Source organism: Cololabis saira, chromosome 9 (assembly GCF_033807715.1).
Source record: "Cololabis saira isolate AMF1-May2022 chromosome 9, fColSai1.1, whole genome shotgun sequence".
NCBI lineage: Eukaryota > Metazoa > Chordata > Actinopteri > Beloniformes > Belonidae > Cololabis > Cololabis saira.
The window spans coordinates 11,753,064-11,771,040 of NC_084595.1; the positions used below are offsets into that span (position 1 = coordinate 11,753,064).

The window sequence follows — 17,977 nt, forward strand, 5'->3', positions numbered from 1 at the left end:
CTGGTCTCAGTAATGCACGTGATTGACGTGTGTGTGAGGGAGCTGAGGCTGGTGATGGAGACCGGATGAGAGTCTTGGGTTCTGGAGAAGTTGAGAAGTACGATATTGAAAATAAACAGACCAGGCCGTATTTCTTGAGAAGGATGAACTTACTTTACATCTGCTGCAAATGTCTGTGGATGTTCTACCTGTCTGGTCGCCAGCATCATTTTGAACACCCTCTACAATCCTGCAAGGCAAGGCAAGGCAAATGTATATAGTAACTTTCACACGACCAGCATGGACTCAATGTGCTCATATACGTATAGAAACAAACAAACAAAATTACAGGGTTACAATAACAGAAACAGACAAAAGGATGTCAAGAGAAAAATAAAAAACAACAATGACAACAATAATTCCATTACAACAAAAGTGCTATCGCCTCAGCCAATCATGTAGAGTTTACTCAAACGTTTGTGCAAAAAGGTACGTTTTAGTCTGCTTTTGAAAGAGGGCTGTTGGAGCAGACCTTAATTCCTGCAACAAGGAATTGCAGAGAGTTGGAGCGTAGTGAGTGAAAGCACCATGAGCAGATCTAGTGTAAATTCTAGGTATGATGAGAAGACTCTTATTGGATGATAAGGGATCTGTCCGGTATGTACAGGTGGGAGCTTACAGGGAGCCAGTGAAGAGAGGATAAAACAGGAGTGATGTGTTCATACCTCTTGGTTTGTGTTAGAATTCGGGCTGCAGCATTTTGAATAAGCTGGAGTTTACAGTATGTAACACTTGCTTTGTCAGTCCTGCAAAAAGTGCATTGCAATAATCTAATCTACTGGAGATAAAAGCATGAACCAACTTTTCAGAGTCTGATTGTGACAGAAAGCATCTTACTTTAGATATATTTCTGAGATGATAGAAGACAGTCCTGGAGACATTAGCTATGTGTTTCAGGAAGTTAAGATCAGCATCTAACATAACACCCATGTTTTTGACAAACTCACAAGGTTTTACTGACAGAGGAGTTAATAAAGGGAGAATATGTTGCCTCAGAGCACTTGGACCAACTAAAGGAATCTCTATTTTATCCTCATTCAGGCTAAGATGCACTTGGCTCTGTGGTTGGAACTGGACTTTCTGCTGGACAGACTGCTGGCCCTCGTGGACGACGCCACCGTCTGCGTACTGTCAGTATATGCCAGATAGAGGCAGGGGGCTCCTTCCGAGGAGCAGAACTAGCAGGACTAAACACTCACTCAAACAGGCCTGCAGGCCAGTTTGTTTGTGAAGTGTCAAGTGTTGACGAGTTATACAGTATCTGTTATAGTTAAATGGAGAGGCAGTTATGTTAAAAACGTTGATGGATTTAACTAGTTTTGTAGGTGCTGTACGAATGGCCTTTTCACACTAACTATGATGCTGATGTGGCCAGAGGTGTCAAGTACCGAAGTACAAATACTTCGTAACCTTACTTAAGTAGAAATTTTGGTTATTTATACTTCACTGGAGTAATTATTTTTCAGACGACTTTTTACTTTTACTCCTTACATTTTCACGCAATTATCTGTACTTTTTACTCCGTACATTTTAAAAACAGCCCTGTTACTATATTTCATTTCGGCCTTTAAAGAAAAACTATCCAGTTAAATTGTGAATTTGCTTGTGGTTGTGGCACAATGAATGATGTTCTTGTCCAGTTTTGTTCTTACATCCGTTCCCTCAGATTCCTGCAACTAAACTTGGATGTCCATTCCAATAAAGGTTAGGATAAATGATAACATGCCTCTGAAGTTTGACTTTTTGCACCATTACAATACTTATAGGCAACTAGTCATCATATCTCCTGCTCTCTGAAACACATGTTAATGCTCAATAGTACACATATATGGTTCTTTAGTATATTTGCATTCATTTTCAATGCCTTTTGTCCTAAATGGCTTTTTTCCCCTTTACATTACTTTTACTTTTATACTTTAAATAGTTTTGAAACCAGTACTTTTATACTTTTACTTGAGTAAAAAACTTGAGTTGATACTTCAACTTCTACAGGAGTATTTTTAAACTCTAGTATCTATACTTCTACCTGAGTAATGAATGTGAATACTTTTGACACCTCTGGATGTGGCCCAGGACGAACACAGTCTCTCAGCCCTGCTTCAGTGTCTTCATGAACTGTGAGCGAACGTTATTATTCAGATTCAATTTATAATTTATATTATGAGGTGGTTTTGTAAAAAAAAAAAAAAAAAAACGGTTTAACAGAACATCCCAGTAGCTACTGTGATTAATCTTTCTGTGGACAACGTGCATGGAATAATGATGAGGAATCCATGACAATGAGCACAGATGGCGTTACCTGGAGGTTCTGGCTCCTCTGGCTTCTGATGTTTACACACCGACTCTCTCTCCACTGGTTTGGAAAATGGCAGGAACCAGACGCGGTATGTCCCCAGCGTCCCAGAGGCTCACAGCAGCGGTAGTATGACTTTTTTTAATCAGAAATCCCACATAGGTCCAACCCTTATGATGGTGATTATTATTCTTCCTTGACGACTGGATGGTCCGGAAGTAACAGCAACGCTCCTGACCATCACATACTCAACCGCAGTCAGTGTCCCTCGGTATGGCTAAGAAGCTGTCAGTTTTCAGACATTTATAGCCCAAAGGTCGTCTCCGGTCAGTCTATGACTTGTCTGTCCCGAGGTTAAGCCTGTTCAGGACAGAACCAACATCTGCACATTTACACAACACGAAACACTGCTCATGGCTATTCGTTTCACTTGCATTTTTTGGCATGTTTAGAGTTTATATATATGTGTATATATATATATATATATATATATATATATATATATATATATATATATATATATATATATATATATATATATATATATATATATATATATATATATATATAAATATATATATATACATACAGTATATATACATTTTATTTTATAGTTTTATTCTGTTTAACATTTTTTAAAGGTATTTGTTTTATTTATTTATCTATTTCTTTGTTTTTATTATTATATTTTATTGTTGTGGACTGATATTATATAATCTATATTGTATGTCAGTGTGCACTGGTCTCCCAGTTTTTATTATTATTTTTTTATTTTTGTTTTTATTATGCTTATTTTTCAGTCAAAATGTCAAAGCACTTTGTATTTCATGTACCTGGATGAAAGGTGCTATACAAATAAAATTTGATTGATTGATTGATTAATTGATAAATATATATATATATATATATATATATATATATATATATAATATATATATATATATTTTTTTTTTTTCTTTATTACCTTCCATTTATTTTAAAACAACTTTACAATATAGCTATATCATACTAGGCATCAAATTGACAATGACCTGCACAAAGTGATATCTTTTCTTTTCCTTTTCCCAAAGAGAAAGCTCTAAGATTCTGAGCTTTTTTTTTGGAATTAAGTTTTAATTGAACGTTTTCAAATTTTTTGATCATAATACAACAGGGAAATAGTACAACAAAACTTGTCAACACTTGTCTCAACCATATCCACACCTGTTCATCGTAGCTGGTTCTGTCCTAAGAAAATCTCTTTCTTGACTCGGTATCACTGCTCATTGTTGAACACTTGACTGGACTGATGAAGATTATAATTTCACTGTGGTAAATCTCTAAGTGTCCTCCACATATAATCATTAGGGCTTTTTTCCTATGATAATTTCATCTCCCAGTGTAACACAGCAAGGGTTTCTGGCCAGTTTTGTGGCTCAGTCTTCTTCCTGCCCCGACACTCTTTGGGCTGGTCACAGTGACTTTGGGCTTTCAGGCCAGATGTCACGCCCTTGCACTCACTTTGTTTGCCATATCCTAAGCTTACTGAGCGAGCTTGAACTAAACAGTTCAAGCTCAAAAACCACAATAAAGATGCAAAATGCCAACACAATGCCGAGTCTGACGGGACAGAAAACTGCTTCATCACTGAAAACACAGGATACATGCTGTCAAGCTTGTAGCATTAGAACATTGCCTCAAAGTTATAGTCAGGCATGGTTTTAAATATTAAGAAAAGCTACAGTACGTGTGATGTATGTGCAGTAACTTCAGACCACTCAGCTTGTGAAGGCAACAGAGCTATGTTTCATTATGAATGCAGTGTTGTCTGACCCACAGTCCACCTGACATGACTCCAGCATAACACACACACGCACGCACGCACGCACGCACGCACGCACGCACGCACGCACGCACGCACGCACACACACGCGCGCACACAGCCTCTATTTGTCTGTGCTGCTGCTTCTTTGGCCTTTCCTCTCTCATCTTTGAACAAACATAGTGCAGGTCAGGATTTACAAAGGCAGAGATGCAGCTCTCGGACACAGAACAGTGGTTTGTTTTTGGGAGAAGTCCTCTCTCTGAACAATCTGTGGGGCGCTGTATGTGCCAGATGTTTGCTTTCAGACACCTTTTTGATCTGGAGAAAAGAAAAATCCTCACAGGCTCAATACACCTTTTATTTTACGGGATATGAAAACAAACTGTAAATCAATACAGGAACAACTTTTTTTAATAAACATTGAAACTTACACCACTATTTTGACAGAAAATCTGTTAAAAACACACATTTTACAGTTAATGCAACTTTACAAATAAGTAAATGGGAAATAACAGGAGGCGGTAACACAAAAGAGGAAACATCCCACAGCAAAACCTGCACAGAAACTTGTTTTTGTTCCTTGTAAATGAGCATGATAGAAATGGCGTGCGTGAAAAGTGCCAGATCACTACCCACGGTAACTTTCAAAACTACTTCTGTCACAAATAAAAATGACAGATCAATGCTTTTTTTCTTTGTTCTTTGTTTGCCAGCTCTACCATTTTTGTTCACTGAACTTAAAATGTAACACTGACTTTCAGATTCAAGCGCTTAGTCTTAATCGACTATGTGAACAATCAAAGAAAAGCGTTGGAGGGGCATTCAAAGAAATCCACGTTCCTCACAGCTGATTGGATGCAAAGTACAACACTTCAAAAGAAGTGATGAGCTTATTTTCCGCACTCAAGAAGGACCACAATCAACAATGAATAATTCCTCCTCCTCATACATTGTGACCTGTTACACAGCTGGTGTTGGACACTTTCTTTTTTGCAAGTCTGTTTGATCCCGCCTAAAACATGAATGTGTGAAAACTGGTAAAATACTAATGGCTTTTTTTTTGGTACCACATATTCTCTGAAGACTGTATTTGACGATACAAATCTTTACAAAATGAATCTCATTGCTGTTATGCCTCCTGTATGGCAGGCTTAGTAAGCTACCACACTGTTTTGATCCATCTCCTCCCTATAAACAGACAGACACGGACTCTGATTAAGGTTTGCAGATAAATATTGGTAAAGTTGCCGCATGGCAAACACAAAGCAGCAGTAAAATGGCAGCACGTGAGTGCAACAGTAAAGCTTGCAGAGGCAAAAAAACTAATGACAGTAGAGAACTACTGGAGCAGGTCCCGTAAAGGCAGCGATCTTTCGTTTTCAACACATCAAAGAGGTATGGAAGAGTATTAGGGCCATGCAGGAGAAAAAATATTTGAGAGGGGAAGATTTTTTTATTGTGCACTTCGAGAAAAAAGTCAAAATTTTGAGAAAAAAGTCAAAATGTCCATATTAATGTTAAAATACAGTTTCGAGAAAAAAGTCGAAATGTCGAGATTAATGTTGAAATACAGTTTCGAGAAAAAAGTCGAAATGTCGAGAATAATGTTGAAATACAGTTTCGAGAAAAAAGTCGAAATGTCGAGAAAAAAGTCAAAATGTCGAGATTAATGTTGAAATACAATTTCGAGAAAAAAGTTGAAATGTCGAGAAAAAGTGGAAATGTCGAGAATAATGTTGAAATACAGTTTCGAGAAAAAAGTCGAAATTTCGCCTTTTTTCTCAAAATTTCAACTTTATTCACGAAATTTTGACTTTTTTCCCCAAACATTTCGACTTTTTTCTTGACAATTTGACTTTTTTCTCGAAATTGTACTTCAACATTAATCTTGACATTTCGACTTTTTTCTCGACAATTCAACTTTTTTCCTCCTCCAATATTATTTTTATTTTTCTCCCGCCTGGCCCTAATACTCTTCCGTAAAGAGGCACTAGTAGAGTAAGAGCATATCTAATCTTGGCACAGAGTTGGCCTCTCTCTACAGAGTAAAACACACAGCTCTAACTTCCCGTGCTGTGACATGGTGTTATTCACTGTTCACATTTTAAACAACTTTACAGCACGATACACATGTGAGTCACAGGTCGAGGTATGTCCTCTTTTTTGGGCTAAGAATAAAAACGTCACATTCAGAAGTAGATTACAAAAGAGACCACTTAGAGGTTGGCATTTGTAAGACGTGAAGAAAACGGCATCATAGGTCGTCAAAGCAACAAACACAAAGTCTGACTGCTGCAACATCTCCACATTTAATATCTACTGAACGTTTGCAGGTTGTCGAGGTTTCGATCCTTTCAGATGAGAATGTCTCTCTTTTAATACTGTAACATTTCTTTGTAGGTTTTTTTCTTTTATTAAAATGTATTAAAATGGATACACATTCTGTGAAGACATTGAATAACTCGTATGGTATTCTGAAAGCCGCTTTTATGTCTGGAGGAAGTTCATTTTCCCATCTTAACATACACTTGAGTATGCATCCATGTCACTGATCCGACATAACATGCAAGAACAGGCGACATACTGTGTGTGTGTGTGTGTGTGTGTGTGTGCGTGTGCTTGTCTTCTCTACGTCTCTGCTGTAATTAATGTGATTGGAGAATAAGAGATGGATAGAAGTGCAGGAAGAGATGGTGCTGATGAGGCTGTTCACCCTTCTGTGCAGCCTCCCTGGCGCCTCTCCCCAGCAACACGCTGCCATCCTTTGTCTCCATCGCTGATTCTCAGCCCTCATCAGCTGGATGAGAGCGCGTGGTTGTGTGTTGAAGAGGCAGAAAGAGAGACGCTCATTTAAGAAGCACTGGTTGAGCAAAGTTGATTACGCACTCATTAAGGCCCCAGGCTCTCACTCACCCACACCACTTGACCTGTCCAAGCGATGGGCAGATGAGAGAACACATTCTGCACTTGGGATGTAGAACAAGGCCTATCCTTGCTGCACTTGTTAAGATGAGTTTATGATGAGGTGGTGGCTTAAATAGTTGGAATGAACGCTGGATTTTCGACTCAACACCAGGCTGTTTGCCCCCAAACGGATTCTCTTCTGTGTAACTTTAGTTCTTCAGATAAAATAAAACAGCCTCTTATAAATCACTGTATGAATAAGTCGCAGGCAGCTTACATTCGTCATGTGATAAGGGGGCACTCAAGCATTCTCTTTGGATTCAAACAGTAAAAAAGATTGAGAACGATGGTTGCTAATTACTTGCCAGCAGTACTCGAGTTGTAAAAAAGAAAAATCAGGGGGGAGGGTGGATTTTATCATATGGGGACAGATAATTTGTGCTGATTACAAATAATATAATATATTACAAATAATAGCACTGACCAAAACACCTGCAGAAATACTGCAGGACAGACATATCAGCAGTTAAATGCAGCCTTCTGTAAGCTTTAAATATCCACTGGGCTTACATCAAATACATCAAAACACAACAATAAAAAACTGTTTTCTAAACTTATCAATATGACTCTGTCCTTCACAGGATAAGTAAAATGGATCACTGCAAAAACTCAAAATCTTAACAAGAATATTTGTCCTATTTCTAGTTAAAATGTCTAATTTTAGTAAAAAAAATCTCATTATACTTAAAACAAGAGTCATCATTGGAAAAAACAACAATTTTCACCTGTTTCAAGTAGATTTTCACTTGAAATAAGTAGAAAAATCTGCCAGTGGAACAAGATTTTTTTCCTTGTAATAAGAAGATAAATCTTGTTTCACTGGCAGATTTTCCTACTTATTTCAAGTGAAAATGTACTTGAAACAGGTGAAAATTGTCAAATAAGTTATTTTTCTGGTGATGACTCTAAATGTTGAAATAGCAGTAAAACCACATTCATTGATGAAATGACATAAGGGATGGAAAGGGGGGATGGCAGTTTTACAGGGGGGATGATTATGGCCGTTTTTATTTCAGGGGGGATGCCATCCCCCCTCATCCCCCTTCAACTCGAGTACTGCTTTCCAGTAGTGGGAGTCCTGCGGGTGCAGGATCAGGCTGCGTCCCCTGCTGTGACCACAGAGTGAGTCAGTAGGAAGCATGGTTGGGGGGCACTGTGTTTACCTCTATGTGGTCTGCCTCTCTGTGACCTTTGCAGAGAGGTAAACAGGAATGTAGCCTTATTTTTACCAGTTCCCCCACCAGTTTGTCTGGTCACCGTTAGCAGGATAGTTGCACAAATCGGTAGTATTTTTTGAAGGGAGGATGACCAAAATGTCTCAAATCATCACTATAATTCAAGTGCAGAGATGTAGGTTCATACTGAACCACAAGACTAATAAATAATACTAACTAATTGAGATTAATTCTTATTGCCTGACTGGGGTTTCTTGAATCCCATTGTGCATTTGTGTCAGCTGGCACCCAAGTTCAGATCCTGCAAAGAATCATAAGCTTTGCATCTCTTCTTGGCCACTGTTACTGTATTAAATACCTCTGTATACACAGTCGTCACCCAGTGACACTCACAATATAGCGATACCAATAAATCAATAAAAATATATTCAAATCTAGCTGTAGATGGGCTACTTTTGGGACACTGTGACTTCAAGAAGAAGTCGCTTACACTGCATTCATTCACTGCAATCCTTCAAAACTAATCATCATCAATAGTGCTGTATTGCAGTGTATCCTAAGTTCAATGGTAACCTGTGACAGAGGTGAGGGATGAAATCCTTCATTCTGCTGAAGCACAAAGGGACACTTATCCCCCTCCAGCAGTTAATTTACTGGTAGAATTAGAAACAGACAAGGCACGTTTTTCCTTTTCTGCTCACTGCCCCGAATCGCCCTCCCGGGACCGGAGGCATCGCGGGTGCTGGTGTTGTTCAGAGTGTAACCACATTACTGCTCCTCCACAAGGCTCTCCAGCTCTCCTGACTCAACCTGTTCAGGTCTCTGTGGTGGAAATGCTGCCTATCTCTATCAGAACCAGCCCAACATTATATTTTTGTGTAATGGTGTCACTGTAATTATTGCAAAGAAAAGAAAATACTGAAAAGAGCAAAAGCACCCTTTTCAATCATGTTTTGATTCTGATCTGTTCATAGCTGCTGGAATCATCTCCTCGACCTCAAGCCACATCCCCTTTTACTGAAAGGTGTTTCTCCAGAATTTGGGGTGGAGATAATTCTGCTCGAACCTCAGTCTTTGATTTCACAATACCCTGCAAATCTGACGGACATAGATTTATATTTAGGTGGTCCGGAACAAGTGAAAATATTGTTTGATGTTGGTGTTTTTGAGCCAATTCAGACAAAACTAATCAGACAAACAGCAAATTTGAAAACTGTCTCTGATTCAATATCTGTCAAAAGAGGGAGAACACTGTGTAAATAAATCTGATATATCTGAGTTGAAAGAACCTCTGAAGAACCTCCAATTATAAACTATATATGGTAATTAGAAAAAATAATATAGGAATAAAGTAGTTATTTTCTTGATTTGCTTGCATCTTAGAGCAGATTTTACTACTAGTTCTTTGTTGTGCTGTGAAGCTGTTTTGTTTCAGAAATAATCTTTGCTTGACAAAGTTCTGATCATAACTCAGAAATGTCTCCACCTTTCTTCATCCATTTGTTATTTTATCTCAGTAGCAGATGTACAGTATCTTTTTTAGTTCTCAGTGTGACACTATTTGAGTTGAAAGTCTTTGTTCTGGATGTCTCCTCTTGACCCGCTCTTCACTTCAAACACTCCAGCTGCATGCTGAGCCTCCATCTGTCTTCTGCCTCTGTTCTTCCACCCCCCAAACCTTTCAACTCAATTGCTTTTTGAAATATATTCCTCAAATCTTTTGCACAATCCAAGCTCTAAATGAACTTACTTTCACATCGTATTGTCATTTGCACCCACAGACAATATATTAAAATAGCATCTGAGCATTCCTGTTTTTAACTATTCAGATATTAAGTGGCCAAATATTTTTGAAAAAGGGTCATGTTTACCTCATGGCTAAGCATTTAGCTGATATTATTGTCCAATACTGATGTAAAGATACCCCATATTGAATGAACCACCTCCCTCATAACTGTGTTTTTCTTTCTTTTTCGTGTGTCTATCTTTATCTGAAAGTGGTACAACCATCATTTTTGTGAAGACACTGATTATCATGTAAATGAATACTGAATGTGATGATGTGCATGTTGGCAGCAGTGTCCACTTTGAAAGATGGCGTTGGAGAGCCGTGTTTTTCATGGAGAATATGTGATAAAGTGATGACAGCTGTTTTCTTAACAGCATTTGGTTAAAAATGTATTTTCTGCCTTGTGCGCATTAACGTTGGCAAATCTTATGCCTGCTGCTCGGCAAGTGCTGAACTGAGCTTGTGGACAGAAAATATGTAAATCTGTTGGATTTGGCTATCATTCGTCAAAACAACCTGGCTCCAAATGATTCCACTTATCGTTCATGAAGTAATAATCAAACACACTACACATCAACTTCTCCACAGTTACCATAATGGTAGTACGTAAAAGCAGTCCACATTAGCCTGCTAAATCTGTTTTAAGACAGCTTGACGAGGAACAATGTGGCACAATCTTAAAATCTAATCCCATCACATCAGGACCGGTTGTCCCTGCAGGTTCCTGCAGCCTGATGTCCGTCCAGGACTGAAGCAGAGGAGCTGCTCCTCAGACCAGGGCTGGGCGATATATTGAGATTTTAATATATATCGATATATTTTCAAACGTGATATGGTACGAGACAATGTCGTTTATATCGATATAGCTTATTTTGCGACAAATTGAGTGTACATCAACGCTGACCCTTCTCGCTGGTAAAAAAGTACCTTTGTGTGCTGAAACCTGACAGTGTTGACAGGTTAGTTTTCCTGGCACAAAATCTGTAAAATGTGTTGACTTGTTGTAATTATTTGAGATTTGCTCAAAGAGATGCAATATCTGTTTACATGTTTTATTTGAGATTTGCACAAATGTTTTGTTATTTGCACAACTGTCAACCTCAGTGGAAAAGTCTGCCTGTTACTGTCTACATTGTATTAATGGCACAGTGTATTTTAATTTAATTGTTATGCAGGAAAGGGATATTAGTTTTATTTTATTCAAGAAGCATTTTTATTCTATGCAGGCAGTTTATTTTTGTTTCATTTGTCTTATAAATTTTAATATTGTGCAGGCCTCTGTTAATAAAGGTACCTGTGTGACATTTGGCACGTGGCTTTGTATAAAACAGTTTTTTTTTAAGGGTTTGCCTCAGAAAAGAATGAAGCTAACAGAGATGCTACTGTATGCTATAATTCTTTGGGGGAAACCCCAATTATGTCAAAGAAAAAATATCGATATATATCGAGTATCGCCATTCAGCTAGAAAATATCGAGATATGACTTTTGGTCCATATCGCCCAGCCCTACCTCAGACACCCTTGTTATTATACATTATATTGAGCCATGGGGCACGTACAGTAGTTGTATGTGCACATTCCCGGCCAAAAGGCCCACAAAGACATTTAAACATCATCCATCATGGATTATATTTTGATCTTTCATAACATTAATACTGGACAGTAATAATGTCCCGCATCCCCCATGGAGGACGTCACAGATGGGTTTTCCCACAACAGTGCACTGCACAAATGTGACCCATCTTAACTGCAGTTCTTTTTGTTCGGACTGCATTTTTACAGTCGGTGTGAAGGCTTCAGCAGCTTCAGAAGGTGCTGCCTCCTTTTTAAACCACCAGCTGGGGCATCGTGTGCATGATCAGTGTAGAACGGGTTAACACACCCGGAAGCTCACACTGTCATCAGTGTACACACATTGTCTGGATCCGACGCTGTCTCAGATTCACGTTCCAGAAACACCTCTGTGTTTCAGGGATGACGCTGCAGGCTTCTTGAGTCCATGCCCAGGCAGATAAAAGACTAGAGTTTTGCCGCTTGAATACATTTTTTGCTGATTGCCAGAACATTTAAGCAGCAGAGCCTGCCGGGGATCCTTGGAGCGCCTGTTTAGTGGAACAGGTGCATGTTCTGCACGCTGGATGCTGAAGCGGTGCCGCTCACACAAACACACAGACTCTCAAACGCCAAAGTCATGAATTTACGGCTTCATTTGTTTGCCCTAAGCTTCCATTATAATGGAGCCTTTGCCTGTGTGTTTATCTAAGATGTATCCTCTGAGGACAGAGCTTGAGTGGCGGTGGAGGGGGGGCTTTTATTTTCTTTGCAGAGCTGCCCTGTTTAAACCAGGGGCTGCCGGTCTCATGTTATACGGGGGCTTCAAACCAAAATAGACTGTGTGAAGTAACACAGCTCATGTGATTTGGATGTGTGAGCCATCTCTCACTGAGCTGCGAAAAGGCTGCTGGGACGAGCAGAAGCTGTGAAGGTTGGAGAGCAGCTTCGGATTTGGACCGGAACGTGCTCATGTAAATGAAGTGCTCTTCATTGCTTTTTGGCAGAGAGAACCTCTCTAATGCTGGGTGATCATTAAATAGAGCAGCATGAGTATTTTCTACAGAGGTGCTGTGGGTGGAGATAGAGCTCAGAAAAAGGTTTTCCACATGGGAGTCCAGTGAAACTTGCAGTCACCAGCAGATGAAGTCACACATTCAGTCTTGACGGTGCATGAACACATGCAGAGGAAAAGCAGCGATATGAACAGTCACCTCAAACTGTCTCACTGCTGTCCCACAAAATGCTGCTTGATCTCCAGCTCTACAGTAGGTTGTTAGTGGAGTAGAAGCTGGAAGTCTCCGAAACAGTTTTGGAGACACTGTGGGACGATGAGCCGTTTGACGTGAGGTCCAGGGATGAGGTATGTGGTCGGGCCCCGACCTCAGCCCCAGCTGGCCCCAGCCCTCCTGAAGCCTTTACCTTGGGCTGCTCCACCTCGTCCCCAACGTGAAGCACGGTGGAAACGGTGCTCTCCATACGACTGGCCTTGTAAACGCTGGTCTGGGTCTGAAGGTAGCGGGTGGACTTCAACTCCAGGCCTTCATACGAGCCTCGTGGAACACAGGGGCAGCAGGCGAAGGCCCGTTTAAATCCAGCACGAAACCTGCGGACGACAGGTGCAAATGAGGAGGATTTAGTTATTTTTGGGCCCAACACTGGACTGCTTAGACCCGCCAGGGCAAGTGAAGGAGCCGTCTATCAGAGCAGCCTGCACGTGTGAAGGCTTTCTTCTCTCTTCCTTTCACAGGCACCTGAAAGACGATCTGACAAAGGATTTGATCTGGGACCCCCACAGCAGCGCACTTTAAAAAAGGAAAGGTGACACTCCCAGTTCTCTACACCCGTGAAAGTAATCACACAGTAGAAATTTGCTAAAGGGTAATCAAGTAAAGGTGAATGCTAAAGGATAAAACAGAACAATCAATTCCCCTAAACCTGAATAGAAACTTGAAACACATTTACATTTACACATTTATCCTTTGCTGCTGAGTAAATGGCCATCTACTGTATTCACTTTTTTTTTGTTTTATTTTACTCCAATGTTATTTTGTACCGAGGTGCCAAACACCAAATAATTCAGTAGCTTAGATGTCAAAGTCCCCATTTTCACTCTCATTGTCTCAAAGCATAAAACCACACTCAGCGCACCAACAGGTTTATAACCCAATGCTTTGATTTACTGGAATAATTAACTGCTTTTATATATATATCTCCTAGAGTTTAAAACCCCTTTTCTTATTTGTAATTGGGGTGTATGTTTGATTTAAAAACATTTTTTTTTTACCATTAGATTATGTTAGCTCATATGTGCGCTACACAATGCTGAACCTTAAATAAATGAGACTTAAGACTTTTATTAAAGTGTTGATGTCTTTTTCTGAACAATTTTCAAATATTCTACCTGAACAGTTAACCCTGAAACTATCTGTGTCTGTGCGGCTGTTAAAATGATCAGAGGTTCTGCTTGTTTGTGAGTCTTTTCTGATTGGTTCTGTTCCTGGTTATTATTGAAACAAGCTAGTTACAGCTTTTTTTTTTTATATATATCTTTTTATTTCACCAAAGAAAGGCAATGACGGTAGGTCTTACAATTTTCTTTTGTGCATGCATGCCAACTCCCGCCTAGGGAATGAATTGAATTCCAATAATTTTGTAAACGGTCGCATTCCCAGAACATACAGTATGCATGAATGTCCCCTCCATCTTTTTACATCTGGGACACTTTGACGAAATATCCTTTGATATTTTATGCATTTTTATTGGAGTTAAGTAGAATTTGTGGATACATTTAAAATTAGCTTCCTTAATTGTATTACTTGTAAATAAAAAATGTACTTTTTCACAGATATTTAACCAGGCATTTTTTTCTAAGGGTCTGCCTAATTCCTTCTCCCAAATCTTTTTTAACAACTGAAAAGTGGATCAACCTTCTCCTGATAGGATGTTGTAAACTTCACTGATCTTTCCTTTTATTGTGTCTGAAGATAACAAAGTTTCTTCAATTTCAGATAACCCAAGCCGTAATTTCTTTTTTTGAATGAGTGAATGAGTAATGCTACAAATTTGTAAATATTTAAATTTAAGTTACAGCTTTTTTAATTTATTTTTAAATTGGTTCATTTTTTTAAGACTTCTGAGCTAGAAAATGTGATCTGTGATTTTCTATCACATGTAATTTCACCTGAGTAGATCTGACCCTCGTGATGGTGAGGCATCTGGCGCAAAAGGTAATGGAACTGGACAGAACATTTGCTTCATTAGCTTTTGTCAAAAACCTGTTTAAATTTGAAGTGACACGTAGAGTTCATTTCAAAGGACGTACAAAAAAGGAGTAAAACATTAAGTGCAGAGGGAGCACAATCACAAGCAGCTAACTTCTGACAGGACTTTTTAGATTATCTGTAATTGTTGTGAGAATGGCAGAAACACGTTTACCGTCCGACGTGTAAAGAGCTTTAATGTTAAAAACACGGTAAGGGGACAGAGTGTGTAAACTGCGCATTCTTGTGTTCATAAAAACACGTGCGCATGGAAAAAAACTGAAACGTGACGATAAATCATAGAAAACTGTTGAACTGACAAATCCCATCAGTGAACACAAGTGAACCCCATAGAAGGAGAGAAGTGAAGCGTTTGGAAAAGGGGTAAATGTAGATCTCTGAGGACAGCTGTGAGAAAATATTGATAGACTAGAAGGCAAGCAGTGATCACGTTCACCTCTCTTCTACAAAACAGTCAAGTATTTTGCCTAAACCTACGCTCATCCTTGTTGCATTTTTAAAACTTAAGTTCGGAAAACAAAACATCAAAGTGTGTAACTCATTTCTCTGCTTGCACGAGAACTGCAGATGAGGGCTGATGTGTGTTCACTGTCAAGTTCGAGCAGTTCCAGAGGTAAGTGTTGCAGTTTAGGTGGTTTCTTACTTAACTCCATTTGTGGAAATCCTCAGTGTGCAGACACTTTCCAGACAAGACCTCAAAGTGAGCATAAGTCGCCTTTTAGCTTCATCCCGCTTTTAACTGCTTGTCACAGGCTGATCCGTGAGGGAGATGCTAATTCTTATGTGTTGTTCACACTGGTGTGTTTATGTGTCAGTGGCTTCAATCACGAAGCAAAAAGATGTGAAAAACTGTTACTCTGGGTCCACAAGAGTGAGATATTTTCTTCAGGGGCAGAAAAATGGAATGGGCCATGAGGATGGCTGCCATCCCCCGCAGAGGAATAAAAAATATGCCTCAGGTTTTCAACCACAGTGGTTGTAGAAGCAGAGACCAGATGCTGAGGGCAAATAAAAAAACTCACAAATTCACCTGCTGAAGTCCGGCCAGCATCTCTATATCACTAAAGCTCCCTCCTCTAGATGTGTCAGCATCACATTGTCCACTGCAGAGAAACGTCTATTTTTACTGGCATTTTGCCAGTGCCATGTTTCATTCAGCACCAAACGACTGGTGAGCAGAGACATCGGGGACCTCTTGCCGATGGTGAACCCCTCAGTAGGTGAGAGGGATATCTTTCGATTGCAGGGCGCTCTTCATTGCTTTGTGAAAGTTTCACAAAGAACCACATGCTGCCGAGTTTCATCAAACCACATAAACAATGTCTAAATACATTATGAAGCAATTTTACACGATTTTATCTTGCAAGCATGCATAAGCAGCTTTGGACAGCTTTGTTTTAAACAACAAATCAGTGGTGAACCTGGTGACAGGTTCAAACTCCTGCAGGATACATTTACCTCTCCGTTTGCCAGAGATGGTGGTTGTTTGAGAATTAAAGGCTCATCCTGATTCTGATGAGAGTAAACATAAGAATAAAAAAGACTATAACAGCATTAATGTAACAAATGCTTGGACTCCTTTTTCTGCCCTACTCTGAGACGGGGTGTTTTTATTTCTGACAGTGTTACTGAGGTAAAAGACAGCAGTTGCATAAACTTGTTTTATGTGCGAGTTTGAGGCATATCCTTGTCAAAACATATCTCCAAAGTCATTCACAATATGACTGGAAGCCAGGTAATACTACTTCTTAGTAATTACATTATACAGACACCTATAAGAGGAAACCTAATAAAGTGTAGCTGATTAGACTGATTAGTTTAGTTTAGTTTAGTTTAGTTTATTTATTTAGCAACATAAGACAAATTGAACAATAAATGTAAAAACATTGAAATAACATGCAAGGAAAGGAAGAAGCCTGGTGGCTTATATAGAATCCTTTCACTATATGAATAAAAAACAAAACAAAAGCTACACAAGGGGGAGTAAAAAAACAAAAAACACAAAAGAAAATGTAACTCAGATTAAATAATAAACACTAAAAAGATGAAACAATAAGAAAGTTCTTTAAAAGTTTTTTGAATATTGGCAAGGATGGTGATGATTTAAGAGATTTATTGAGTGAATTCCACAAGTGGGGGCCTCTGAAAGTGATGAAAGAATGAATATTGGAATTAACACAAAAGAAATTATGAAAAGAAGAAGAAAGATCTTGTATATAATTTTTAAATTTGAACATAAATAAACATGTTTGAAAAATTGTAATTTTATTGACGGATAATAATGAATATTTAATGAAAAGGGGAGCAGATGGCTCATATCTGCATGTGATATCATTCTGAGAAACCTTTTTTGAATTATCAATAATTTATTAATATATGTTGAATGTGTCGATCAGGCTAAGCCTGACCTAAACAACACTTGCCCAGAGCCGTATCGGAGCTGGTTTGACATTTCACCCAGGTCAAGTCAGTGTAAGACCTTGGGGCCATACCTGACACACATAACAGTTGCAAGCACATACAATTAGCCAAAAGTAGCCCATACTAGGCCCGAATGTGTGCTGTTTGGTCAGGGACTTTTCTGAAGAGTAATGCATCAACATATTTGCATGTGTGGCGGGGCTGACTCACCTGTCATTGAGGCAGCAGTAGATGATGGGGTTGTACATGGTGGAGCTCATGGCCAACCACATGATGGCCAGGTACACCTGCTGCATGAAGGTGTTTTCAAACAAACTGGGGAAGAACTCGTTCAGCAAGAAGTAGACATGGTAGGGCAGCCAGCAGATGGCAAACGTACACACCACCACGATCATCATCTTCACCACCTATTGGACACATGACAGCTCAGTTACGTCTTCAGGAAACCTGCCTTCTTCCAAAAGTGGCCCCCTTTCCACGCTACCTTTTAATTTGAGCCAAAACTGTACTCCCACTTTACTTTTTAGCTACGGTTTGCTTCAGCTCACATGTAAGGAAATGGCAGGTGAGGCACAATTATGTAAAAAAGAGCATCTGCACACTTGGATCAATGCAAGGTCTTTAATAAACCAAGCTTTCGGTCAGAAGACCTTCATC

General features: G+C 39.2%; 1 protein-coding gene across 1 annotated transcript in view; it reads right to left on the reverse strand.

Annotated features, from left to right (window-relative positions):
• Positions 1-12,878: 12,878 nt before the first annotated feature.
• The window catches only part of tacr1a (tachykinin receptor 1a), a 60,322-nt gene continuing 55,223 nt past the window's right edge, over positions 12,879-17,977 (reverse strand). The window contains exons 4-5 of the mRNA XM_061729763.1: positions 17,531-17,727; positions 12,879-13,221 (exon numbers count right to left, since the gene is read on the reverse strand). Of these exons, the coding sequence (XP_061585747.1) occupies positions 12,879-13,221; positions 17,531-17,727 (540 nt within the window). The remainder of the gene's footprint in view (positions 13,222-17,530; positions 17,728-17,977) is intronic.